This window comes from Tyto alba, unplaced genomic scaffold (genome assembly GCF_018691265.1).
Source record: "Tyto alba isolate M040663 unplaced genomic scaffold, T.alba_DEE_v4.0 Super-Scaffold_18, whole genome shotgun sequence".
Taxonomy (NCBI): domain Eukaryota; kingdom Metazoa; phylum Chordata; class Aves; order Strigiformes; family Tytonidae; genus Tyto; species Tyto alba.
In genome coordinates this window covers 18,526,203-18,553,267 of record NW_024881280.1, presented here as the reverse complement: position 1 = coordinate 18,553,267, position 27,065 = coordinate 18,526,203, and the positions used below count along the sequence as shown (strand labels likewise).

At 37.7% G+C, this 27,065-nt stretch overlaps 1 protein-coding gene across 4 annotated transcripts in view; it reads left to right on the top strand.

The window, feature by feature from the left end:
* PRKD1 (protein kinase D1) overlaps window positions 1-15,631 on the top strand; it is a 142,881-nt gene extending 127,250 nt beyond the window's left edge. For all 4 annotated transcript variants that reach the window (XM_042791189.1, XM_042791188.1, XM_033010339.2 and 1 more), the window contains 4 exons: window positions 1,085-1,183; window positions 2,339-2,606; window positions 12,299-12,384; window positions 14,658-15,631. In XM_042791189.1, the coding sequence (XP_042647123.1) occupies window positions 1,085-1,183; window positions 2,339-2,606; window positions 12,299-12,384; window positions 14,658-14,876 (672 nt within the window). In that variant the 3' untranslated portion in view covers window positions 14,877-15,631. The remainder of the gene's footprint in view (window positions 1-1,084; window positions 1,184-2,338; window positions 2,607-12,298; window positions 12,385-14,657) is intronic.
* Window positions 15,632-27,065: the final 11,434 nt, after the last annotated feature.

Genomic DNA, 27,065 nt, shown 5'->3' with positions numbered 1-27,065 from the left:
GATGCAAAGCACAAGCAGCAAACTCTTGAAGACCCACGCAAAGAAATTTGAGCCTCTTGAACTGCCCCATACCTAACCATTGCAGTTTGTACTATGCAGTTTTGTACATATGTTTCTGTGCTGAGATTGGATCTCAGCACTACTTCTGATTGCATGGGTGGTTTCCTGTATGACTCCTGTTAACAATGTGATCTGGGATATTTTTTTTTTTTTTGTTCTTCCTGTTGTCATATTACCATATTGCTTCTTTGCCTTCCCATAATACTGGTTTAAATTTAGATACACAATTGAGTAGTGAGCCACCTCAGAGTTAGAGCAGCCTGTGTTTCAGCAGTCAGGAAAAGGAAAGGAGCAGGAACAACAGTGGTATGGTGGAAGTTTATTATTTGGGGTAGAACATAGCAGTTTTCAGGATTTCATGGACAAAACTGCCACCAGCTTCATAATTTGGTTTCTTGCTTTCCCAGGTTTGTTCAGCCTCCTTGCCATTCTCTGTTCTAATATAGTGGGACATTCTGTCACCCCCTGACCAGACAAAAGGAATGGAGTTAAATCCACAGGAATGGGATGGATATCTCTTACACTCTGTTACCATGTTAGTTTGTGTGTGTAATAGAATGAAAATACATACAACGCTCCTTTTGCTTTCTCTCCTCAAAAAAATGCTTAAATTGGATCATATATTTCTGTGAAATTTTTTGAGTGAATTTAGATCTGGAAGGTCATTTTGCAGATGGTTCTGCATCCAAAGATCTCACACACAAAAAAGTAAATAAGTACATAGATTACAGTTTTTAAAAAAAAACATTTAGAATATAAAGTCTTCGGAGAGGGAAAAACATTCCAGACGCTTGAAGTATCAAGAAAACTTCAGACACAGCAAATAATAGCTGACATTTTGCCTATTTTTTTTCCCCTCATTGTAAACATTCTCATAAAAGGTACTTTCTTGTTGTATTGTTTCTCTCTACACCAGTCCTTGCTTCTCTGAATGCTAATATTGTCTGAACAATATAAAACAAACAAACAAACAAACAAGTATGACATTTAAACCTGAATTTCTTTCTGATTTGTTTCTTCACAGATCCTTGTTGCTTTAAGACATCTTCATTTCAAAAATATTGTTCATTGTGACCTCAAACCAGAAAATGTGTTATTGGCATCAGCTGATCCTTTCCCACAGGCAAGTAGAAAATGCCCTTTCTTAAGATAGATTGCTCAAATTGATAAGTGTTAGCAATGATTATTTTATGAATAAACAAAACAGTGATTAGCCACCTGTCTGTATCTCCTCCAGGAACTACACAGAATTTTTAGATATGTAAAAACTGATCACTTATTCAAAAAATTTTCCAAAGACAAGTTTGAAAATCCTTGCCTTTTGTCATTTGCCTAAAATTTTCATCTAGATTTTCAAATGTGATATAACTACATGTGCAATTGTTTCTAATTTGCTCACCATTACAGCACAAAATACTTATCATGTTGATTTGGTCCAGGTAAGTGACAATTTGCAAGCACTCACTGGAAAGACAGTTATTTTTCTGAAAGTTAGAGTAGAGCTCACGAAGAATAAGAGCTTCTTTAATTTTATTAAGTTAAATACCTGGTAGATTGCAGAATAATTAAATACACTTTCTGGCTCATTGTATTTCTCATTAAAAGGTATTTGTATCAGCTCCTGTTACCTTTGATCTGCAGAGTTCATCTATAATCTCCTCCAAATGCCCATAATCAATAGGAGCACTATTGATAATTTTTATATAATACTAATATCAGTAATTGGAAAGGAAGGATCTATACTGAAGTGTTAAGAGAATTTTTAAGCAGCTAAATCTGTCCCTCTGGAGAAATCAGACAAGGAAGTTTGCAGAGAGCAGGATGTAACTAGGTCCACAATAAAATAAAAGTGGAAGTTCAAGAACTAATTTTTGTCAACTTGCTTGATTTAGAAAAAAGCCATTGACGAAACATTTTTCTGTTTGCCATGTTCTTATTCTATGAATGAATAAGTATTACTTTATATTCCTACTTCAACCAGGAGCCTGAGCTGTTAGGCCCATCCAAAACTATATTTCTTTAATTCTAAGCTGTCCTGTGTTACTGATTTTACTGTGGTTTATTCATGGAGTGAAGGAATAGAGGTGATGCAGTGGACTGGTAATCTGGTCTAACGTCTTGATGCAATAAGGGTATTGCTCTCAAAGAGGAATTTAAATAAAAGTACCCTTGAAGTAACAGTAGAGATGCATCTTGCACCTAAACCATGATAAAAGTTCCTCAACTATGTATTCATAATAAAAATGTCTGTCTTACTGTAGCATTTTTCTTTATACAGGTAAAACTTTGTGATTTTGGCTTTGCCCGAATCATCGGAGAGAAATCATTTAGGCGTTCAGTGGTAGGGACACCAGCCTACCTTGCTCCAGAAGTGCTGAGAAACAAAGGCTATAACAGATCTCTGGATATGTGGTCTGTGGGTGTCATCATTTATGTAAGCCTCAGTGGTACCTTTCCATTCAATGAAGATGAAGACATACATGACCAAATCCAGAATGCGGCTTTCATGTACCCACCTAATCCATGGAAAGAAATTTCTCATGAAGGTAATATCTGTTTGTGGCTGTTTTTATATAAATGCTAAAAAAAGAGTAGTTGTGTTTTGCCTTTTTTTTTCCCCTGTACGTAATGATGAAAAAAAAAAAAAAATTGAAATTTCAAGGTAGTATAATGTAATGTCTCTGGTTTGTGCTATCAATTGCTTTAGACATTTCCTGCAGAGCATGTATAGACTGCACACGGTGTAATCCACTAGCATGGATCTCTCCAGGAGGTGTTGAAGAAGGCACATGGCCACCTACAGATTGGGTTGCTATAGAACCTTGTGGGGAACCTCAGCTGCTGGAACTGGTGTTGCTTATATTTACCTCTGTACCTCTTCTTTCAGTGCTATTGCCTCTGTAGTCTTCTTATTCTACTTGTGCCAGTAATTTAGCTTCCATTCAGTAGAATGCTGTACCCTGATAGTCTTTCTGTGGAGAAGATAAAAAATACAGAACAATTTCAAGCAGATGAGGTTTCAAGAGCAGTGTGAGAAAGTGTCATAGAAGAGATTTTCTGCAGGCGTAGAAGGCTTGGAGATAACCAGTGAGACTTGAAACAGTGAAAGTAGAGTTCTGGTCAATGGCATCAAAGACTTTTGATAGTAAAAAAACTATGTGAATAGTTCACTATGAACATCTTTAAAGAAGGTAAATGAATTCTATTAAAGATGTCTCTAAACACAACTAAGTAGGGCATTTAACAAAAATAGCAGTTTCACCTGCACTTTCTTGTACATAACAAACACTTCCAGGCAGCTTGATTTTCTTCGGGATTTTTTTTTTTTAATCATTATCTTCGTCCTTTACTTTTTGCAAGATTGCTTCATAAGTCTTAAAGCAAAGAAAACATTATAAACATCAGATTCCTTTATTTTTTTTTTTCTGAATTGTACTATGTACCAAATTGAATTAAAATATTAGCATGTACAATTTCCATTATTTACAGTACATTTTTTTCTGGGTTTCAGGTGACATATTACATATTAAGTGCAGTTTAGAGAAGTGTGCCTACTGCTTACTATAATAGATGCTATAGCCATGTGAGATTCTCAGCTGAAAAATACTTTGAGAGCATTGTCTGTTGTTTTATCTCGGTGGCAGATGATGTTTGATGAGATCTGTTGGAGAGGGAAAAAAAAAAAAAAAGCTATAAATCTGCACAATTACACACTGAAGTCCTCCTGAACCTCCACACACTTCTGATATGTAAGCTGACAGAATCTGTTGGCAGCAATGTTTTATCTGGCGCTAGAGATAAGCAAACAGCAATCAACACAGAAGAGGCTGCAAGAAATTGTCTCCCACAAGTTTCTGCTGTGGTAGACAGAAGATCAATTTCTACATTCAGAGGTGAAGATTCAGTAGAGCACCTCCTGAAGACTCACCTACTGGGGTGTTATCTCTCCTTTTATAGGATCACCACTTTCATTAAGAGTTAATGGATATCAGGCTGCAATCATGCAGAAATGAGGGAAACAACACAGTTTAACAAATTACTAAATTAAAACCTGCTTATACATTGTGAATTTATTATGTATTTTTAATTGCTATCTGATGAGCCATTCTGTTGTGCTAAATGAAAACCTGAAAAAAATCTGAACAGATCTATTATGTTTAACACGGGGAATTGGAGTCCAGATCTCTGTCCAGCTATTACTTGATAATGCTGATTTTTAGTTTAAAATTGAACCCAAACTCCAGGTTATGTAGGGAAAATAAAGGAACGGTTTTCTCATGTCAGTTACTCTGGTCCACACCCCCACGCAGGTCACAAGGGGCAGGCACAAGGGCCCTGTGCACTGGCTCGTGCCATCCCATTGCTGTTACCTGTGACCATATAGCACGGTTAAAATGCGAATCTGTACCCGGTGTCCTACATGTCTAATCTGGATTACAGTTCTGAACAATGCCATGATAATTGATGCTACGAATGGTTGAAGTGTTTGGGGGGGAAACACAGATGATTTTAAAGATTTTATGAAGTTGCTTACTCAACATTGCAAATAAAAACAATTTGGAAAGGTATGTGTATTGAAATATAAACTATGGTAATATGAAGCTCATTTCAAGTTAAAATATACTGGGGTTTATAAATTTCTCTTCACTAAGTGCTATAAATCTACAAAATTCAGACAGAGAATTTCAATGCCAACAGGTTACATTTGTGTACTTGAAAATGTTCCTTTATGTTGTCACAGGCTCTTCCAGTTTCTCATACAGGTTAAACTAATGAATCGGGTATCTACCTGCCATCTTTTCCATTATTCTTTTTGACAATTATTCTTAATCCTTGAACATTTTTCAACAGAAGTTTTAACATATGTCACTGATTACTTCTTAAATTTTTAAAATTTTCATATAAAAAGATCCATAATATATTTCTTTTAAAGGCACAGTAGATTTCTTGTTTAACTATTTCCTGGAATTTGTACCATAGCAATAATTCTCCCAAGAGGACAGTAATTATCATCAACTAGTTTTTCCACACAAACTCGTAAGGGAGTAGTATCACAGCCACAGAATCCAGAAAGGTCTTTGTAAATAGACATTCATCAGCCTATTTCTTTCAGGTTGGTACGATTGAAATTGCTATTTGTCTTGAAGGATCTACAAAAATGTTTTCTTGCAAAAAGCATTATTCTTTGTTTTAAAATGAAAACAAAATTATTGAAGTGATTTTCACTTGTAAGAAAGAAAAAATGTTGAAAATACAGCAGTTAATCCAATTTCATTATTGTCATTTAAATAACCCCTGCAAATATTTAAGAGAACTTTAACACATAATAAACCACATTCTTCACAGAAGCCTTCAACCAAAATTTTGCTGCACTGCTACAGCATTAAAAAATTGAAACCAGAATTGATTAGACAAGTATCATTTTCACAAGTAAAATAAATGCAAAATAAATATTATATTTAATGCTGGTAAGAAGGATCTTTTTTAAGTGTTATGCTATGTGAATTTGAAAAATAGGAGCCATTTGTCAAAAGGTTACCATAAGTAAAACTAATGTAAATATTTGTCTTTCTTTCTCCATTGCCTACTGCTTTCTTTTATGTCCAAAAGACAGTGCTGGGTCCAAGCACTCTTTAACAGTGGACTCTATGAATTGTACATTACAGCTAGATTTTAAAAGTGATGTCTTAATCCAGAGACTATTACATGCCTCAGTAATAGCAGGCAGAAACTGATAATTCTGTGAACTTAGAAGAGCTAGGCTACCATTTAAGAGAATTAATATTGACTCTGATTTATGCACGCTAATAAAAATGCTCAGGTTCTCTGACCATATAAAATGCAGTATGCATGACTGTTTCTTCTTTTTTTTTATGGCTGAAATATGTCAGTACTGGTTGCTATGAATGTTCATAACGTAATCTTATAAACACTGTTGTAGAACAGTGAGAAGTAGTAGAAGAAATGAGATATCAATTTGAGCTAAAAAAGAAGAAAAGAAAAGAAAAAAAATAAATGCTTATTCAAACCTGTTGTGGTCTGTATCAACAATCCTGCCTGATGCACAAGGCAAGTGATGTCATACAAGGCAGACACCCTAAAACAGTTAGGAGGGGAAGAAAGGGTGTCTGTTACTTCACAGCTGTACCAGGTTAGGATCACAAACATACACAGCTGATATACCTGAGCTAGCTGCTTCTTAAACTCTAGGAACTCATTTGCTGGAAATTCTGTGTATGTACTTTTAGTTGAACCATAAATTTCAAAAGTTGTGGGTTTGTTAGCTTGTTATACAATTTTCAGTTTAGATTAAGGTAAGTGATCATCAACCAAGTGCATTGCCAGTGTCTGTCCAACAAGGATTTTATTAAAGGGCATATAATTTGTTGCAGAATGGCTAGTGAAAGCAGTGTTAGGAATTTTTGCATGCCTATTGCAAAAATTGATGCCAAGGAAAGCAGAACAGAGCTCAAACCTTTTGTTTCTTGCTTATGACTGTTAATCGGGCTCAGAGAGCCAAATTAGACATAAAGCTTCTTGAAACTGTAGTTATTTCAGCACTTTTTTCAGACCATTACTCATGTAAAAAGTTTAAGAATAGCTAAACTTAGTTATTGCCATGTTTACTTCTACTTTTATTGTAATCAGAGAGGAATTAAAAGCTCAGATATCTTACTCTTTAACAAAATCACATATTTCTTTGCATTTAATGGATAGTGCACAAATTATAGTGAATGATGCTGTGTTTATCACCATTTTGGTTTTAGTGGTCAGTAGATGCTTTTGCTGATATTGCCAAGCAACGGCATGTTAATTTGGGAACTGGAATGCAGAGGATAGCAAAACTTTAAAAGAAAAGAAAAAAAAAAAAAAAAGAGAAAAGAGAAATAGGTCATACCTAAACATTGTGTCTGGAAAAGCAACAACAGTGGTAAAGTAGCCTAAATGTCCCCATTCTGTGTTTCTTATTCAATTATTGGTCTTAAGGTAAAATTCAATTGGCTTTTAAAATTCTATACTTCACTGATGAGGTGGTAGATTTGTAAGAGCACATGACCCATAACAGTTTAAACTGCCCAATTATATAAATAATACACTTAAAGTCTAGCAGATTCAGAGCAAAAACATACAGGAAGAAATTTTGGAGGAAAAATGTGTCACAAATGTAATAGTGTGGTCTGCGTTTATTTTCTTGAGAATTACTTTTTCTGTAGTATTTTCTAGCAATTTTTAAAACAAAAATCTACAGCTACAATCCAAGAAAGAAGGCAGAATCCATCTGAGGATAGTATTTTTGAGTGTCTACTGTCTTTCAGTCTCTGTCAACAGTTCTGTCTTCTCTGCCACTCAGGAATGTGGTCTAGTCATTGACTATTAGTCTTATCTCTCCAGAATGTGTCCGATGATATAACACCTAGATTGATCTCATCAACTCTTCCTGCTAAGAAATTCTAGCTTTTTTGTGTAATGTTCTTGTCTATCTTCTTCCCCCATTGAAACTTAACCTATATACTAAGAGCTTTCAATTTTGTAGCTCTCGGAAATGTTTTGGGTTTTTTTTTTCCCTAACTGATAATCCATTCATAATGCTTCTAAGAGCATCATTTCCCAAAGCTTACCTCTCACGTGCAAAATCCCTGCTGTGACTTCACCAAACCCAATTGCTGTACATTTTAAGGTTTGTCAGAAATCATAAAATAGTAGTCCCAAAAAAATTAGTTTTTGTTTGTATATCTAAATAGAATTGTTAGGTATTACTGTAGAGAGGTAGTTTCTGTGTTAAACTTGGGGTAACTTGTAGAAAACCAGGTTTTGTCACAACCATTCAACATTTCATTGTTCAATCTGCTATTTCTGTTCTGTCTTCAATGATTGTCAAGCTAGCTTACACTTCTAAATTCACTGAATTGTTGTATGGCAATCTGACCTTATTTCAGACGTCGTTGTGGAATTTTGCTAGATATTAATACAGAGGAATCTACTTGCAGAATTCTTTCTTATTTCATAGCTTTAAATTTCACATCTGTCAAACACGGAGCCTATTTTCAACATCATTATTGTTTGTTTCCAACTTTGACCTTCCAGTCCAGCAAAATTTGCATCTTCTCAAAAGATTTATTTTGACTTAGCTACAGGTTACAAAAAATAAATACCACTAAATATAAAGACAGAACTCCCTTATGGACTTTGTCTCTCTGCCTATTAGTGTATTTTTACCTAGTGTGTCTTCACTGTGGTGGCTGTTCTTTTGAACTGCATGGTCCTAAAATGTGCTATGTCAAGCTATGGATTATTTATGGCGTGTTTTGTTCTGTTGTGGAATTTTCATAAATCATTGTATTCATAATTCTTTTTTCATCAGCTACCAACACAGCTATTACTACTAGCCTGATGAGCTATGTAATGTGCACACTGTTGATTAGGTGCTTCACATTACATCATATTATTAAATAATTTGGGAAGAAACAATGCAATTTCTTCCATGCATTAAATTTGATCATGGTGTGCCTGTTACACTGCTCTGAGTCAGAAATAAATGCCACAGCTGCCTTCAAGCCAGTATTTATTTAGACTTGTTTCAGCATACTGTGAATAGAAACTCTGTTTCACACATTAATGAGAAAGTCACATGAATGAGAATTAAGTACAGGGAGGTCAAATGCATGTTATAGCTCAGAGATGCTCTCTATCTCAGTAAATGTTTAACTAGCTGCTTAAACTAAGGTCTTGGCTCTACTTACATGTGTTTGCTAGGATAGATTAGTATTAGAAAACCTTTCTTGTAGAGGTGCAGCTTATAATTGCCAAAGATTTCTTTTGGTAGTACAGCTGAATCCATGTCTTTGAAAATAATAAGCTCTGCCAGCTGAAGTTTATTTTTTGCCAAAATAACTGCATGTACACTAGAGCATTTGTCAACAAACTGTATTGACCATCAGTAGGGAAGGGGTCTAGGTATATGAAAAAAATATACCACTAATCAATAGAGATATACTCAGAAAAATCCAGGGCCTAGGAAGTCCTAAGTTTTATATTAATGGCAGCAGCTTAAATTTTTACAAGTGATGGCTGTAAAGGTAACTAATATTACGGGTGTGCTTCAAAAATTCTGGACCAAATATAGATTTATTTTTAATTTAGGACTGCTTTTCTTGATATTCTTAAGGTGATTTCTTTTTTATAACTTAAGTGAAAACCTAAAGACTGTATGGTAGGACTAAATGAATGATAGGTTCATTATAGGGTTTTCAGATATTTTGTAAACTTTTCTGTAAACATCCCAATTGAGTTAAAGCAGTTAAACTTTATAAAGCTCCTATAATGTCTGATAAGGATTAGTTTAAAACCCGATTAAGAAAAAAAAAATTTATCTCAGTGAAAATTCATAAAATTTACTTTAAAATACAGTGTAGTTGCTACTCTCTCCTCAAAGCTGCTTTATTTTCCTAGACAGAAAATTTAGACTGTTGATGCCTGAATTTTGTCCCCTGAATCACACATGAGGTCTGTGCCTCAGCTAAACGTTAACACCTTCCAAATTTTTATGTTCACTGTTTTTAAGCAGTATAATCATTATATTATATATATTTTTTTTTTTTTTTTTTTAATTCAGAAATTGAGTCAACATGAATCTTGCTGTTCATACATCTTATATGGACTGTAGCCAGAACAAACTATGTTAGATAGTGGCTGTCAGAACACTATCAGTACTGGATAGTTTTTTTGTAAGCTGAAACAGAGAGAATAACTAGGATCTTTCCTCATTTCCTTTAAATACTCCCACAGAACCTACCAGTGTCTGAACCTCTGCAATTTAACACCAGCTAAATTCAGAATTTTCTCATTAACAGACTATTCCAGATCCCTAAGGATATCCTTTAATTCTTCAGTTCCAGCACTCAGCCTATCTGTATTGAACTCCCTAGCTTGGAATTTTATCAGATAGTTTGGGCCCTAAGTCTTCATAATAGTCACATGACATTTGTGCTTATTTATTGCTAAAAGGCAAGTGATATTCAAAACATTCCTGGCTAAAAGAATCCTAGATAAAGAACTAAAAACAAACACCCAAACTTGTTAGAAAGACAGCAGTATTCCAGTGGTGAAACAAGCAGGCTATCTGTGTTAACTGTTCTCAGGAACAAATGATTGCTCAGTACTGACAATTCTATCCATCCACCGAAGCTGCCTTTTCACTTTCATCTTAGCTTCCTTCCCTATGCTTCGTTGTGAACCTTCTCTTATGATTGTTTCTAGACCAATGCTTTTCTGGTCTGTTCAACGAGCCATTGGCAATTTCCTACAAGAATACAAAGAAATATGTTATTACAGGTAGTATGTCATTGTCCTGAAGGAAAAAAAGGGGAAAAGGCATCTTCATCCTGTTGTAACTTGAGGGAGGCTGCATAGCTATGTATAATTTCATCACTTGTAAGGCTCACAGCCATATTTGCTTCTAATGGGTTGGACAGAAGATGCATAATAGAGACTTTATCACTATTCCATGGCAGGAAGAATATTCAGTAGGTACTTAGCAGTTACAGAGACACATCTTGGGAAACACGCACTTATATCCCCACAGCTGGTTGACTAAAATCACTTCCCAGGACAATCAACTCTTTTATCGAGTTCTTGACCTATTTGACAAACTGAGATTCAAGTAAATAATTAAAAATTATCTCGGAAGACCATATACACATGAATACCACTAAAGATAACAGACAAATGGGAGCCCTATTAAATTCGCATACAGCACTGGCCTATTTATCAAAAGACAGACTGAAGTCTTACTGTAATTCTGCTGAATTTAAGGGTAAGGTGACAGTGGTGCAGAAAATGCTGATGTTTGCTGATACCCAGTTTTACTGCAGTGGTTAAGGACTATGTTCTCCTCTTCCAAGCATCAGATAAAAACAATGGCCACTACTTTTTTTCCCAGGTTATATCAGAAGTCACTCTATAACTTAACCATGGTGTATGACTGACTTTCCTGTCTTTTCCTCAGAGCTTGGAACTTCAGAACTTCTCTCGCCAATAAAGAGGAAAAAGATTAACCCCACTATTTTGGAAAACAAATTTTCATACTACCATCTATCAGTAGTGATCCTATTGGCTATGCACTGGCTTTCTGATCCCACATCCACTTCACAGACATTTTGAGAAGGAACAAAATAGCCATGAGTTAGAGAATTTAGCATGAATTGTACTTTACTCTAAAAGCGACAGTAGCTAAGAATATGTTTGTCCACAACAGAAAAAAGTAAAATTAGGATTATCTGCTCAAGGAAAAGCATGTCTCAGAATCTCTGACAATACTTTCTTTGTCCAAAGTCCTGAGATTTGTTTTGTCTCATTCCCACAATTGCTTTGTTTTCCAAGATTATATTCAGCGTCAGGAAGTCAGGGTTACTTAAGTGATAGTTGACTATTGCTAAGATCAAGACTGTCTGTCACACTTACTGCATACATCCAGATAGGCTGCCATATACAGTCCTATTTTTCTGGACATTGTGTTCATTATGCTCTGACTCATGACAGAAACACATAGAAGGTTCTAGCTGGCAAATTGAGCATGGGGAGAGGAAGCCTTGGTTAAAAAATAAAACTTTTTCCATACTGCTGCACAAAATACAACCTCTGAGAGGTGCCAGTTTAAAGAATTCTGTCCCATCTCCTACTCTTAAAACAGACAAGGTAATTATTCAGCTCTTTCATTATCCAGCTGGCAACAATGTCCATCTGACATGTTTCAGACCCAATTCTCCTCAGTGATGCCATGTTACTTTCAAGACTGTCTTTCACTGTGACCATAATATAAACAAAGAAATAAAGATGTAAACCAGCATACTTCAGACAAGTCAAAGGATATTGTGATGAAATGGGAAAGTTGTGGTACCTGAAAAATACTGTAGTCCTCACTTAAATGATATTTTTTTCACTTGAGCAGGAACAGAGTGAGAATTGTTTTAGTCTTTGCTGTGTGCCTGCAAATGAACACACAGAGGTAGACGATATGCTAGCTAGCTGGCAACTGTTTAGTAAAACAGTTGGAATCCCATGAGGAAGGGTTGCATGGGTACCTTCAGGGACATCAACAATGACTGCAGTTTGTAAAAAGCTGGAGTAAGAAGGCATAACTGTCTTCTTTTTACAACTATCATGTCTGTCTATCTGTTTGTATCTCCTAGCTGAAACTAATATATTTAAGCTGACATTTTCCAATATTATTTCTTTTCAGCTATTGATCTCATAAATAATTTGTTGCAAGTGAAAATGAGAAAGCGCTACAGTGTGGACAAAACATTAAGCCATCCATGGTTACAGGTATTGCTACAAATTCCATGTTTTTTCTTGTGCATTTAGGCTTTAATTGTATAACAAATTTTCATCTTTGAGTACACTAGAATCTAAGCAAATCTACAAACCTGAAGATGTTTTCAGATCATGAGAACTTCATACTCCTTCACCAACTTACCCATAGATTCTTATTAATTTCTGATTAATTTCCAATACTAAACTTTCTCAAGTTTTCAAAATACACTACAAAAATATTTGGAGATAGTCCTTGACAAACTTTCTCTGACATGATGCGTTCCCATGGGCTGCAACTCTTCCTGAACTGGTCCGGTGTGAGTCCCTTCCATGCATTGCAGTCCTCCCAGTGACAAACTGCCACAACACAGGTTTCCCACTGAGTCCTGGCCTTCTTTGGGCACAGCCACCCGCTCCAGCATGTGGTCTGCCACAGTCTGCAGGTGGGCATCTGCTCCACCATGGACCTCCATGGGCTGCAGGGGTACAGCCTGCCCTCTCACCAAAGGCTGCAGGGGAGTTTCTGCTCCAGTGCACCTCCCCACCCCACCTTTTCCTTCTTCTTTCTTCCACTGACCTCAGTGTTTGCATAGGTGTCTCCCACACAACGCCAACTCCTCCTCCCAGGTTCCCCTTCTTAAATACATTATTGCAGAGGTGCAGCTACCATCGCTAATTGGCTCAGCCGTGGTGCAGAGGCAGGCCCAGCTTGGAGCTAGGGGAGCTTTGAGAAGCTTCTCACGGGGGCCACCCCTGTAACCCCAATCCCTGCTACCAAAAACCCCATCACTCACACAAATCCAACAGAGAGAATCAGTGCAGTGAGCAGCCAGGGCCCATCCCACTGCCCCCAGTCAGGGATCAGGGCAGGCTGGGGCGCCAGCCCACAGGATCTCCCAAGGGATCCACATTTGCATATAGGAAAGTAATCATATATCATGCTGATATAGGAGGAAAAGGGTTGCAACCTCTCACCCTGCACGCCACCTTCTCCAGGTACATTTCTCTTAGGCTTGCTTTCTCCCTCCTAGATTTCCTGTCATTCTCCAGTCTTTTTCTCCAAGACTGCTCTTTTCACTGGCAACCATTGCAGAATGCATTTGTCTGAGCCTCTGGGGACGAGAAAGGTCAGCTGGGCTAAGGTCTGCAGCAAGGATGCTGGCTGTCTCACGTGATGAGTCGGGGTCCTTCACCTCTCTACGTCCACTTCTATCACTTGTGCCGTAGTGAGGGGAGGTGAACTAAGGTGAGGCAGTGCACAGCAGCTCTAGCACCATGGATGAGATGAGTCCTCGTTCCGGAAGAGCCCAATCTTGTTGGCTAAGAAAAGCTAACAGTGGTGCAGGGCAGTGAGACTTAGAGGTGATTTCTGAGAGGGTGTCTGTGTGAGAAATGGGCCAAATGATGTGAAATACGAAGGATGAAGGCTTTCATGCATTTACAGTGTGGGGGCTTTCTGATGCTTTGGCTAGGTGGCCAGGGTTGCATCTTAGGTTGAGACATGGTGAAGGAGAAAAAAAGAAAACTAGATACAGGATTGTGAGCAGAGGTTAGTCTGCATGGGGCTAGGATTGACTTTATTACTGCAGCTTTGTGTATGCTTTGGGTGGGAATAAGAAAAGAAATTACTGAACTTGAGATGTACTTTAGGCAGATGAAAGTCTGCAGAGCATGATGGTCTAAACAGCGTGAGAACTAAAACAGTTTCCAGCCTTACTGTTGACTGTCAACATGGAGTTCCAAAGTACCTTGATGTTTAGATGTATATGTCTCTTTGAGCACACCAGCAATTGCCTGAGTTTGGAAAAGCAGATTTTTTATAGCCCAAGCTGAATTCATATCGTGCACCATCATACTGAGGTGGAGCAATTTTCTTGACTGTCTGATACAGATCACTAGGATGTACATGTCTGATTTAAAGATGTTTCTTCTTCCTTATTCAACTTGTGACTAGGGTGAGGAATTGTTTTACCACCATGCCTCATCTAGATAATACAGAAATCTGTAGACTATCCATACATTCTTCAAAACAGCCTGTAATATCTCCATACTACACTTATGACAGAGCTTAATAAAATTAATTTATCAAACAGTCTTCTAGAGATGACAGCTATCTCTATAGGCAGATTTAATATTTATTGATTATAAGATTTTTCTATTCTGGAGCAATATGGATGCATGACCTTCAGATTGCCGAGTTAACAGTACTTTGCATATTATTGGTAGTAGAAGAGGATGTCATTTATTTTAGGAAATTTAAAACTAATACTGTTATTCTATTTCAGGACTATCAAACCTGGTTAGATTTAAGGGAACTTGAATGTAAAATGGGGGAACGTTACATCACCCATGAAAGTGATGACTCTCGATGGGAACAGTATTCAGGAGAACATGGATTGCAGTATCCAACACACCTTATCAGTCCAAGTGCTAACCATAATGAAAACACCAAGCTAGAAGAAACAGAAATGAAAGCCCTCAGTGAGCGTGTCAGCATCCTTTAAGTTGCATCCCCTATAATCTGTCAAAACACTGTGGAATTAATAAATACATACGGTCAGGTTTAACGTTTGCCTTGCAGAACTGCCATTATTTTCTGTCAGATGGGAACAAAGCTGTTATGCTGTTACACTGTTGATGTATCTGAGTTGCCAAGACAAATCAACAGAAACATTTTTTGTGTGACCAACTGTGTTGTATTTACAAAAGTTCCCAGAAACACTAAACTTGTTATTGTGAATGATTCATGTTGTATTTAATGTATTAAAACCTGTCTCCACGGTGCCTTCGCAAACTAGTGTTTTTCTTACTTGAGCCTCATTTTGGTAAGAGAGAACTTTCCCATGAAGATCTGGGGGGTTTTTTGTGCATCGTTAGTATTGTAATTGTAAACAAACTCTTGAAGAGTAGATTATAACTGCTGTTCTGTGAACAACTTCCACCATTTGGATAAAAGCTTTATTTAGTGTCAAAAAAAATAAAAAAAGGCAAAAAATAACAAATTGCATAGCACTGTACAGTTTCAAATCAGATAACCTGTGTGTATGTGTTTGCGTGTTTGTGTATATAGATACACACACATACACACAGTATAACTTGCTCTTAAGCCTAAATGCCTTAGTAATGTAAACTGCAACATATGTTGGTTATATTTTCCCTTTTCTTAAAATATTCTTCTCTAATATGAATATTCTCTAATATGTACATTCAGAAACTAAATAACTTGTTGACTTTGTGTATGTTTTCAATAAAAGTCTTGTTAAAATAAGTTCACTTGATTAATCTTTGTGTTTAAAATATCCCTGGAATTTCATCAGAAGTAGGTGGAATAAATTAGTTCATCATTAAGAAGTCCATGTGGAGGTAGGTAGAAAAATGCTGCTGGCTAACCTGTGTACCTGTAAAACATATTTTGTAAGAACCTACTTGGACTAATTTATATTGTAAGGCCTGTCAGTTTTGAAACATACTAGGGGAGTGAGGAAGTTGAGAACACATTTATTGAAATTTAGATTTTAGAGAAAAGTGCTGCTTCTGCTTTTCCACTGAGTTCCACTGAACTGATGAGGTACTATGGATCTCTCCTGTTCTCCTTCCCCTGAAAACTTTAAAGATATTAATTTTCTATTTCTAACTTAGTGTTCCAGCACTAACCCATTTAGCTTTAACTGTGAGAGGGGTTCAGGTACTCTGTACTGTAAAACATGTGCAGAGTAACTGACTGACAAGCTGAAAATTATTCTATGCCACAGGCTATCTCTGAAAAAAACAGTTGATGTGCAGGTATTGAAGTTAAAAAAGAAAGGATATATGGAATGAGAGACAGAAGTATGCAATGATAAGAGATAATAACCACATATGATAAACCTCTACTGATCATATCTTGGCTTTACGTTGCAATCATGAGCTTTTCAGTGGATAAATCCACTCTCCTCGAAGAAGAGCATTATGCAGAGGAAATTTATGCCAGATACATAACGTGACCAAAACCAGCAGAATTTTTCTTAGGTATTTTGCACCTGTACAGACAGTTAGTGCGTACTGTAGAAGAAACTAAGAAAAGGCACCCTTATTCAAACAGAAAATATGTTTTATAGAAAACTAAAAAACATCGTGAAAATTTACTTACAAATCTCTTCTCCTTCCTTCCCACCTCTTTCCCCTACTCCCACTGCAGAAAGATAAATCCTTTTCCACTTCAGCTGGACCCTGAAAGAAGCTCCCTGATAACACTGGCCTTGTAGCATGTTCTGAAACAGTTTTGGTTGTGCAGAGTTCAGATGTGTTGACTATTCTGCCATGTTGTAATGTTTACATTTTCAGTCGGGATGTTCCTACAAGGCTAAATTTGGCTAACCACTTTTTCATTCAGCCTTAATCTTAAATCATCTGTAAAATAAAGATAAAAATAGACTGACTGTAAAATTTCTGTCAGTGAAAGTGTATATGTGTGTGTATATTTAAAAGGAAGTCCACTTAAAGGTGCAGTGGTGGACTCATGTATGTATAAAGATTATATTCTGTTCTTTAGCAACTCCAGGAGTCGAGCCAAATTAACTAACTTTTATATAAAGATATTGAGGGAAATTATCAGAATTCTATAGATTTCATTCAGATGCTAGTATCATGACTGTTCATAAGGAGCCATGACCTCACAGAAGTGCCTTCGTTTTGTTGTCTAATTTCTCTATGTTAACCAGTAAGAGATTTAGAGCTTGGCTTTCATATTTATCAATTTGGGTGAGTCAGGATTTTATTAGTGGCTTGGTTTTATTTACAATTACTGCATCCTTGAGCAAAGGTAATTTTCAGCAACATAGTTAAATTCTCAGAAATATCAATTAGTGTATTGGCACTCTGTTCTACAGTATGGACACTAGTCAGGAGATTAAAAGAGAAAGCAAACTATTTGCAGTTTACAATGGCATCTCTAAAGCTGGGTGACAAAACTAAAACCAGTGAAATTTATAATGAAGGAAGGACACCGAGTACTTACACTAAACAGACCTGTCAGAGGAGACGAAATGGAAATGCATGTTAGGCCTTGGAGCAGGCCCCTCAGCCTGAATGCAAGTCAGACCTATGTAGATAAACAAATCTAATATTAAGGAACGCTTTTGATAAACTCTGCCAACAGAGCAGAGACAAAAATATAAATAAATTACTACTCTGAGAAACTTTCTGACTAGCTGTTAAACATGATTTCAAATGAACTCTTATTTTATACTAGGGGCATATTACACTTTTTTATTCTCCCCATGTCCATCTTTTTTTTTTTGAGCACTGAGGCTTGCTTCATTGCTTTAAGAAACTTGTGCAAATATTCATTGTTTTCCAAAAAAGAATCTACTATTAGCCAATATAATAAATTAAAATTTTCCCTGCTGCTGTTCAAATGTTACACTGTGAAATTTGAACTGTTGCAATTCAGCCAGGCAGATGAATTCACTGATTCCTAACTCAAAGCCTAAATGGAAACTTGCTCTTCCAGATACATCAACATCAAAGTGTACTGAAGCAAATCTGGGATAGTGTTGCCCTACATGATTTTCCTTTGCTCATTTTGCTCAGGAAAAAGGAACAGTAAGCTGCTCTGTAGTAATGTTTCCATGGCCTTTACGTTTTCCATTAGGTCAACAGTTCCTGCACATACATCACGGGAGCAAAACCAACAATGGTTATGCTGTGCATAAATATTGGCCTGAGGATCTATTGATGATATTTCCTTTTCTGCTGTGCTACTGCATATCATATGCATATCAAGCACATGTGTACACATAATCATACAACTTAGACATGTTTATTTTGTCAAAGCTTATCTGTGGAATGCAGAGAAGTAGCCAACATTTGCTTGCAAGCCAGAACTTCTGAATTATGTTGAGTTGCTGTTTTCACTTCTACCATCTTCATTCATTCAGATACCTTCTTTATCCAGTGTCTTGTCCAGGGAGTTTAACTAACTCAGCAAACAATGTGAGCAAGAAACATGCACTTGAGCAATTTGTACAGCTCAATTGTTGTGCAGCTGCTCAGCCACATGTGACCATCCATCCACACCTTCAAATGATAAGATGGAAGGGAATTCCTGTCAGTGGGCCCTGCCTCCTCTTGTCTGATACTACATCAGACCTCCATATTCTCAGCTTAGCAGGATCTCTTCAAAACTGATTGGATAGTCTGCCGCCTTTTCTTCTTTCTCCCTCCTCTTTCCCCACTACACCTCATTACTGAAAAGCCTTCCTAGAATCTCACCTGTCCAGTGGTTAGAAAGTTGTAAATCCTGACCTCATGACAAGGCAATAACCATCTGTTTTTTGTGTCAACAGTCTTTTTTTGTTTGAAAAGTTAAACAATTCAGGTTGTTTATTTTACATTATTGGATAAATCAACACCTCTTCTGCACACCTGAATTTATCCTGGACAATGAAGTCACAGAGGTGACATGAAAAAATCCTAATAAGCTGAAAAAAACCCCAAACCCTTATTGGACTAATGGAAACAGATACTTGGCACCCTGTGAATTTAGGCAGAAAGGAAAAGAAAAAGAAAACTACTAGGGGAATTGTAAGAATTAATCACTAGGTAGGTTAACCTCCATATACTACTTCAGTCCATAAGTCATAGGGAGAAAGATCAGAGTTCAGTAACTATAGATTATGGTGCAGTACTATTCAGATAGGCCTACCAAAATACTGACATCCTGGAAAAGCTCTGTGTCATGCAGATAAACCAGGGCCCTGTCTCTGTAGCTGTTCAGCACCCCAAGCTTTGCAACTTTGCTCAATTTATCACTTTCCTGGAGACACCAATTTTTAATTTTTCTTTTTCCTCCAAAAACAATCTATCATTTATTTTAGCAACAAAGGAAGCCAGCCACATACTGCACAGTCCACATGCTACCTCATGACCAGACCTAAGGCATCGGAAGTAAAAGTCTCATATTCCTGGTGTTTACTGTGCATGTGCCAGATGGGAAGGACCTCAATCAAATCAAATGCAAACCGGAGGAACTGTCTTGGTAGATCAGGTACCTCTCAGTGGTGACAAATTTGACACCTGAATGGGATGCAGAGTTTCGCCTTGCTTTTTTGTTTAACTCGTTCCTAGCAACTAGAACAAGTGAACCCTGAAATCAGAGTCTACTGGGTGAGCTAATATTTGTCTGTGCTTCTTACTGAATCTTTGCTTTGCTTTGTTGAAGAAAGGGAGCACACATTATAAGACGTGTAAACTATTTTTCTGCCTTACTAACCACATATACAGACTTGAACATCAGCTATTCACAAATAAGAATTTAAGTCTACTTAAGTTTCAGACTGAAAAGTTGCTATTTTGAAAGGTCCCATGAAATGAAATATTTTTCTTGGGAATCCAAGCATTAAAGTCCTACACCCTAGGGCGTCTATCTCTGCTGTGAGCCTGGAGGGCCTGAGGCCTCGTACTGCAGAAGTCTGCCAGGCACTGTGCCAACCAGGGGAGCTACAAGGAAAACAGGCATGATGAAAACGTGCCTTTAAGGCAAATACCAAAATTTATAAGCACGTGTGTGCTGCCAAAGTTTGACAAAAATTGGCAGATTCTGTTGAAGTATTTCTATCCAGACAAACTATTTTCCAATATGAATTTATAATAATACATTTGCCAATTGTAACTTAAATAGTTTCCAATATAACTTCCAAAATGAATAGTGACTTACTGGTGAAGACCTCTTATGCTTTTAATGGGGACTGATTTTTCAGAAAGACCTCAAGTGCCTTTGAAAAGCAAGTAGTTCATTCTGGTTCCTCTGTTGACTTAGGCATACAAAAACATGAGTTAATTTTGAGCAGTTAGGTCACTAAATTTAATAAGTGGAAAATGTACAGACATATTCTTAAGAAAAAATAAAAATTTACTTGAGAGACTTGGCTCACATTTACCAAGTAAACAGCTGCAGCAGTTTAAGATGTTATTGTCTCAGCCCCCAGTGGTTTGTTGCTGGCCTTAAGAGTGAAAATAGAACATTCCAACTTTTCTAGTTGACACTCAAAAACGTCTAAGCACAATTTTTATCTTAATTTGCCCAATTGTGAATTAGAGCTGTGATGCTCCATTCTGCCAGCTCTGTCACAGATAGACATCTGAAAAAGGGACAGGAGGGAAAGTGAGGGTATTGCACTTCTGTAGCCAGGTTTGCCAGAAGTCATGTCAGAGTGCTTTCATTTCTCAAAAATTAATTACGAGCTTACAAGCCTGAGTCCCTGAGGATTTCTAGGTGTCTCAGGCTTCCTAATTTCTTCTGAAATAGGATTCAAGATCCTCCGTGAGTAATTATGGACTGCTGAGGTTTCTAACCTTGCCATTTTTGCTCATGGCATTCTATCTCTACATGTGCTTACAACAGATGATCACTACAGGTGTTATGCATATGAATCTTAATAAAAACAATAATTAAGGTGATTTTACAAACCCATGCTCATGTAAAATGTATGTATCCACAGGCCTTATTCTATAATCTGTCAAAATGAAGTATGTTCAAAAGCATGTACTGTCAAGAATATTCAAGACACAAAGTGGTGAAAAGTTAGAATAGTCATTTGGCTCACAGCCGCAGACTGAAAAACCTCTAATAAGCAAAATTAGACCTACTGGTAGAAACATAATGACTGTAGTCTTGCACAGGGAAATAAGGAGCTCTTAATAAGGAGTACTTTTTATGTTCCTGGGATAAACTCTATTTTACCTTAATCTTAATGGGAAGTTTTGTATATTAAAGTTCCATCTGGAAAATGGGCCAGTTCAAGATTAACTGCTTTGAGTCTGATAATGGCCTTTTCATATTCATTGTGGCTTGAAAAGAGCCTCCCTTGCCTAAAAAGTGCGTATGTATATGCATATACATTAACGGAAAGTTCGAAGAGTTCCTATTAAACAAGCAAAGCATCATCAGAAAGTATTATACATTTAAAATTAAAATACCCCTTCTCATTCTCAGAACTCAGTAAAAAATGAAGGAAAAATTTCACAGACTGTTGATTTTCAAACTCATAGCATTTCAGGAAATTCGGGGAAAGTTGTGGGATTAGGATGATGAATCCATACTTAGAAATTGGAAAAACCATAAAGTAAATTTGCTAGATATCCAGAATTCTGTTCCCCTATTCACAGCTATTGAGATGCGCAATATTTTTACCTTTTCTAAAAATCTATGACTATTAGCTGCTTGTCTGTGAGAAAGTAGGAAAATACAACAGTTCAAGATTCACAGCCAGGATAACATGGGTTTAAATACACTAACTGGCTTGCTCAAAACAAGCTTGCATTAAAAAAAAATTAGCCTGAAAAGCAGTCTCAAAACAAGAGTACCTTCACTGACAGACATTATCCTGACTTATATCTTAGTTTTCTTGTGGAATTAATGACACCTGAAAAATACAACATTCAAAAATATGCAGGAATGTACAATATTCTCAGTCAGCCCCTCATTATGTTTCTATATTTAACTCCATTTGTAGATGGCAAACTGACAAAGAAAGTAAATAAATGACTTGGGAGCAGAGAGCGGTAATCTGGAACTCAAAGCCAAGAAAAGGCAGGCACATTAGGTGATGTTTTCTCACCTTTCCAGGTCAACTTGGATGCATCCAAAGAGTAAGCACGCTTAAATGAGATGTTCTGTGCAAGGCAAAGGCTATACTGTGTACGTGAAGTAGGAATTACAATCAATTTACAAAGAAATCTTTTTGTCAGGCATTTAAAGAACTTGCAAATATGCAGACTCCCTGCAACTATGACTACAGTTGCCTCAGAGGTCACAGTGTCCACATACTAGATTCTGAGTAAAAGCACAGCCCTTGAAGTCCTCATAAAAGGCACTCACTCTCCATGATGGAGACGTGGGTTTCTGACCTCGTTCAGCAGAAATCTCTAGCATGTTGCTAACAAAGTATTATGACAAAATAAGATATAGTTTCACAGTACATTAGATTAAACTCCACCTGTGCCTCTCCTGTCCCTATGCAAATTATGGAGTACCTCTCAATGAATATCAAGAAACCAAGCTTGCCATCAAATGTAATAAAGAATGCACACACAAATAGACTAGTGTGTCACCAGTGGATGATAACACTTAAATACTTTACAGTACTCTATGAAAAAAAGTGTGGTTGCATGATGTAATTGACTCTTTTGATCAAGAGGATAGAGGTGTCAGTGGCTGTACTAAGACTATAATTTCTTCTGCTTCTTGTTTCCCAGCCTTCCAGCAAAAGCTGACCTTGCTGTCTGTGGAAGCACATTATGGCTGAGGCTCCAGTGCCTGGGACAAGGGACACTCCCTGCCCTTCCTTTAAAAAACTCCAGTCCCTTTACCCTTGCAGAAGCCTTTGCAACCATCCAGTTCCTTTTGGATCGCACAGAGCTCCACTGGTTCCAGATTTACTGTAGATCTGCTAGGTGCTTTTGCTTGGAAGGAGGCTCAGGCAGCTTTTGGACAGGAGGAAGAAAACTGACTACCAGCTCTTCCACTGTTATAGCAGACAGCCTGTGAAGATAATACCTCCGTGGCTCTGGGGAAGGACACAACAGACTAAGAAACCTAGGTAGTGCAGAGGGCACAGGACTAATATCACAACTACTGCAGTATTTTTCATGCTTAATAACTCTGCTATCACAGATATTTAAAATCATGGTCTACATACTCCATGTCTAATTTGCTTTGTGTAGACTTATTCATGTATTCATAGCTTTAAGGGTGATGAAATTATTAGTTTATTACTCTAATCCTCTCTCAGTATTTGTACTATTTTGTTGGCTAAGTTGGAGCTTTTTAAAGTAAAATTATGTCAGCACAACCTCTAGAGTAAACATTTATATGAACACAAAAGTTTCTTACAGCTATAGATGTTAAATCCCTACTCATACAAAAATAGGTATATGAGTATGACTAGATCCAGAAAATATCACTTTAAATCTGCATAAGTAGCACAACTTCACTGTTCAGACAAAGCCTTAGCCTCCCTTTTCAAATCACTTTGCCAAATAGCTATCATTATTTTATGATGTGGACAATTGTGCATTTGCCCAAAACCACCAAAGCTATCTCTTTTGAGCCAAGTGGGTAACTATTACCGTTCTAGATTGAACTCAAACAAGTGATCAAAGACAAAAATGCCAGGATAGTACCAATTTTCTGAGCCATCTAGTAATGAGACCTTGCGTTATCTGATTTGCATGATAACTGCAATAAGGGGCTGTGTTATTTATTCCATTCCCAAATATATTTTCATATTTTTTTTTGTTTGTTTGATTGTTTTTTTTAGTAGATAGATACTTAACAACTTCTTATTTCCAACTCAGTGCAGACTTTGTTATTAAACTGTAATAGTCAATAAGGAATCAGAGAAAACTGAAAATGCTGAAATTCTATAGGAAATCTGTCAGTAGAGAGATGGCATCTGCTGTTACAGTCCTTTCAGATTTATTTCTAAGCAGTTCCCATACGATTTGTAGCCTTTCAGCCACAGAAGCAGCTCTGTGTATTTGTGTACCTTGCCACCTTCTGGCCATCTCAGATAGCTGCATAAATGAGTTAACTGAGATGCATAAGGCCTGAGGCTTTTCTCAAAATTAATCGGTGATCCCTCTGTTTTTACAAAGCCTTAGGCATATACAGAGTATGTAATATGCCAGTCTACTATGACACTTGTAATGTTAAAACACAACAATTCATGATAAATAGGTACTAAGTCTCCTCCTGTCTGATGCCATGATGTTTCAGAGTTTCCCTCACTGATGCAAATTACTCTGTGTTTTAGAATACTAAGGCTCCCCTCTGCCTTCAATTTCCATAGCAAAGCAGTATCTTTTTTTTTTTAAACATAGAAGCAGATGCCCAGCAACTAGGAATCAATATAGTACTTCTGGCAGCTTCTAGTCAGCAGAGTTCACAGTGCGGTGCTGCCAAGCTACTTACAGGCAGCCAGTTCCAGCTAAATTTTAAAATAATGCTGCATAGAAAGAGGTTTGAATGCCCCACTTTCAGATCAAAAGCATTAGTCAATAAGACAATAGTAAGATATATAACTTAAATACATTCACAGAAATTACTAGCCCTTTGATAATTAACATATTGTGCAAAGAGTCTCTGTGAAGTAAAAAGGTTAGCTTTCATAAAAAAATCTTTAAATGTTTTGAATATAAATAAGACCTTGAGAGTTCTTTAGAACAGTTGGTCAGAGAAAAAATGTACTGAGAGTAAAAATTAATCTGCTTTACTTATATCTACAGAAGCCAAATGTAATGTTTTTAGATCTAAGTGATTTTTCTCTGAAATCTAACATCACAGTGGAAAAACAAGTTAAAAACCACAGCTAAACTGTAATGAGATACACTTGGGGATACAAAAAGAAAGATAAAATATAAAACCACCTAAAAATTGATGTGAGCCAATTACTGTTCTTAGGTTTCTTTTTCCTGCTTATTTTATACTTCTTCATATTCCTCCTGTTCTGTCTCACCACTCTTTTGCTTTCAAATGGTTCAGTATATATATATTGAAAAATTTGACAGTTTGCTTTGTTATTCACCATTTTGATTGTGATGTCCTAATTCTGTGTTTTTAAAGCCTATCTTCAGCTAAGTTTTTTGTAGAAACAACTAGATAGACAACTCTATTGAGCCATTTAGTGTGTCGCTCACATCTATCCACCATTAGAGTTCCCCACGCAAATATTCTGCCATTTATATAATTTGACCTTTCCTGGTAGATGTGCAGTTCAGTCCTCCATTCCTTTGCAAATTGTTGTGTTGTAATTCACACCCTACTTGTGGTAACATTTATCCCTAATTCTCTTGCTACCATGTCAGCTTGTCTGCACCTCAGGCATCACATGTGAATAGGTGTCCTGGTTCTCCATATAAACTTCCACCACATGGGCCGGCTGCATTGGACTTCATCTGGGTCTGTGAGTAGCCGCGCATCGTCTGGATCATAATAAACCATCTCCCGCACAGCCAGTTCCCTCAGGTATTGGATGCCTCTCTCCATGGCAGTTCACTTACTTAGATGACATGCAAGATCTTCCTTGAAGGGATATCTGTCCCTCACGCCTGACAGTAGTCATCTCCAAAGGCTGAGCGTTTGTGTCTTTCTTCCAATAATCTTGTCAATGCCTGTGTCCCTGGACAGGGATCCCAGCTGCCTGGCTTCTCTACCTTCTAATTCCACACTGTTGGCCCCGCTATCCCAGCATCGGAGCAGCCAGGTAAGGAGGTGTTCACCTGGATGGCGGCTGAAATCCTTTCTCATGTCTCATAGTTCACTCAGGGATAGAGATCGGGTGACGACCACTGGCTCTGCCTCCTCCTCCTGTTCTTGTGAGGGCCCTGGTTCACCATCATCTTTTACAATGCGAGGGGATTTTTCAGTGTATTTCTTCTTTTGTATGGGAGCAACTGATACTGTCATGGATTGATGCTCCAGTTCACCCGCAGTACTTATCGTAGGGGTCGGATTGGCTGCAGTGTCTGTTGCCTGAGTTGGAGTGGCTGCAGTGCCTGGTGGGGGTGTCAGAGTGGTTGCAGTGCCGGTTGTTTTGCTCGCAGATGCCGAGACGTCTTCCTTTTGAGGATGCTGCATAGTGGCAAGCAGGGTTCGGTAGGCATGGGCCAGGCCCCAGCATGTTGCAATGATTTGTGTCTCTCTTGAGGTGTCAGGATGACAGCACACCTTTTCTAAATATTTTACTAATTTCTCAGGATCCCACACTTGTTCAGGGGTGAAGTTCCAAAACATTGGAGGTCCCCACTGTCCTAGGTACTTACCCATGCTACCCCACACCCCCAGCCACTCATAACTCTGCAACCCTGGGATAGACCTCTGGGTGGTATTCAGAAACAGTTGCTTAACCCGAAACAGAACCTGAACCACATTCAGGAACACTACAGCTTCCAGAAACAAGACAACAACATTAATATGAGCATTCCATGGATATTCAGAGTTCTCAGCATTCTCAAGTATACTTGCTAGTAGCTTGGAGAAGGGGAAGGTGGAAAAAGGTATCTCCCCCTTGGGTGGGCTTTCCGAGGAGAAAAGGTGGAGGGTGTAGTTATTAACCCATTCCAGTAGGTGCCCCATAACTCCCAGGACCGAAGATTTTATCATGCCATAAATTAGAGTTACATAATACAGCAAGGCAAAAATCTTAATCCAATTCCCACGGGTAATAAGCAGCAACATGGGGACTACATATGGTAGGTAATGTGATGTATAACACAACTGCAGCAACAAAACCCATGATTTTAGGAGCCAAGCAAATGACATTATAACAGGATGGGCAGTCAGCATTATAACAAACTTGATAGCACACACAGATCAAATCTCCGTGCCCCACATTGGGCGCCAAAAAGGACTGTTGTGGTTTGAGACTACTCAGCAGCTAAATGCCACGCAGTCGCTCACCCACCCTCCCCCCACTTGGGAATGGGGAGGGAATCGGAGGGGCAAAGGGAGACTCACAGGTGGAGATAAAAACAGTTTAACAACAGTACCAGAACAATACACTGACAGCAGTACCAACAGGTAATGTACCATACAGCTGCTCACCACCCACCTGCTCCCAGCTGGCCATCCCAAACACAAAGGCCCCACAGCAGCACTCCCACAAGTGAGAGCCCCTCCTGCCCCACTCCTGCCTTTATATAGTGAGCACAAG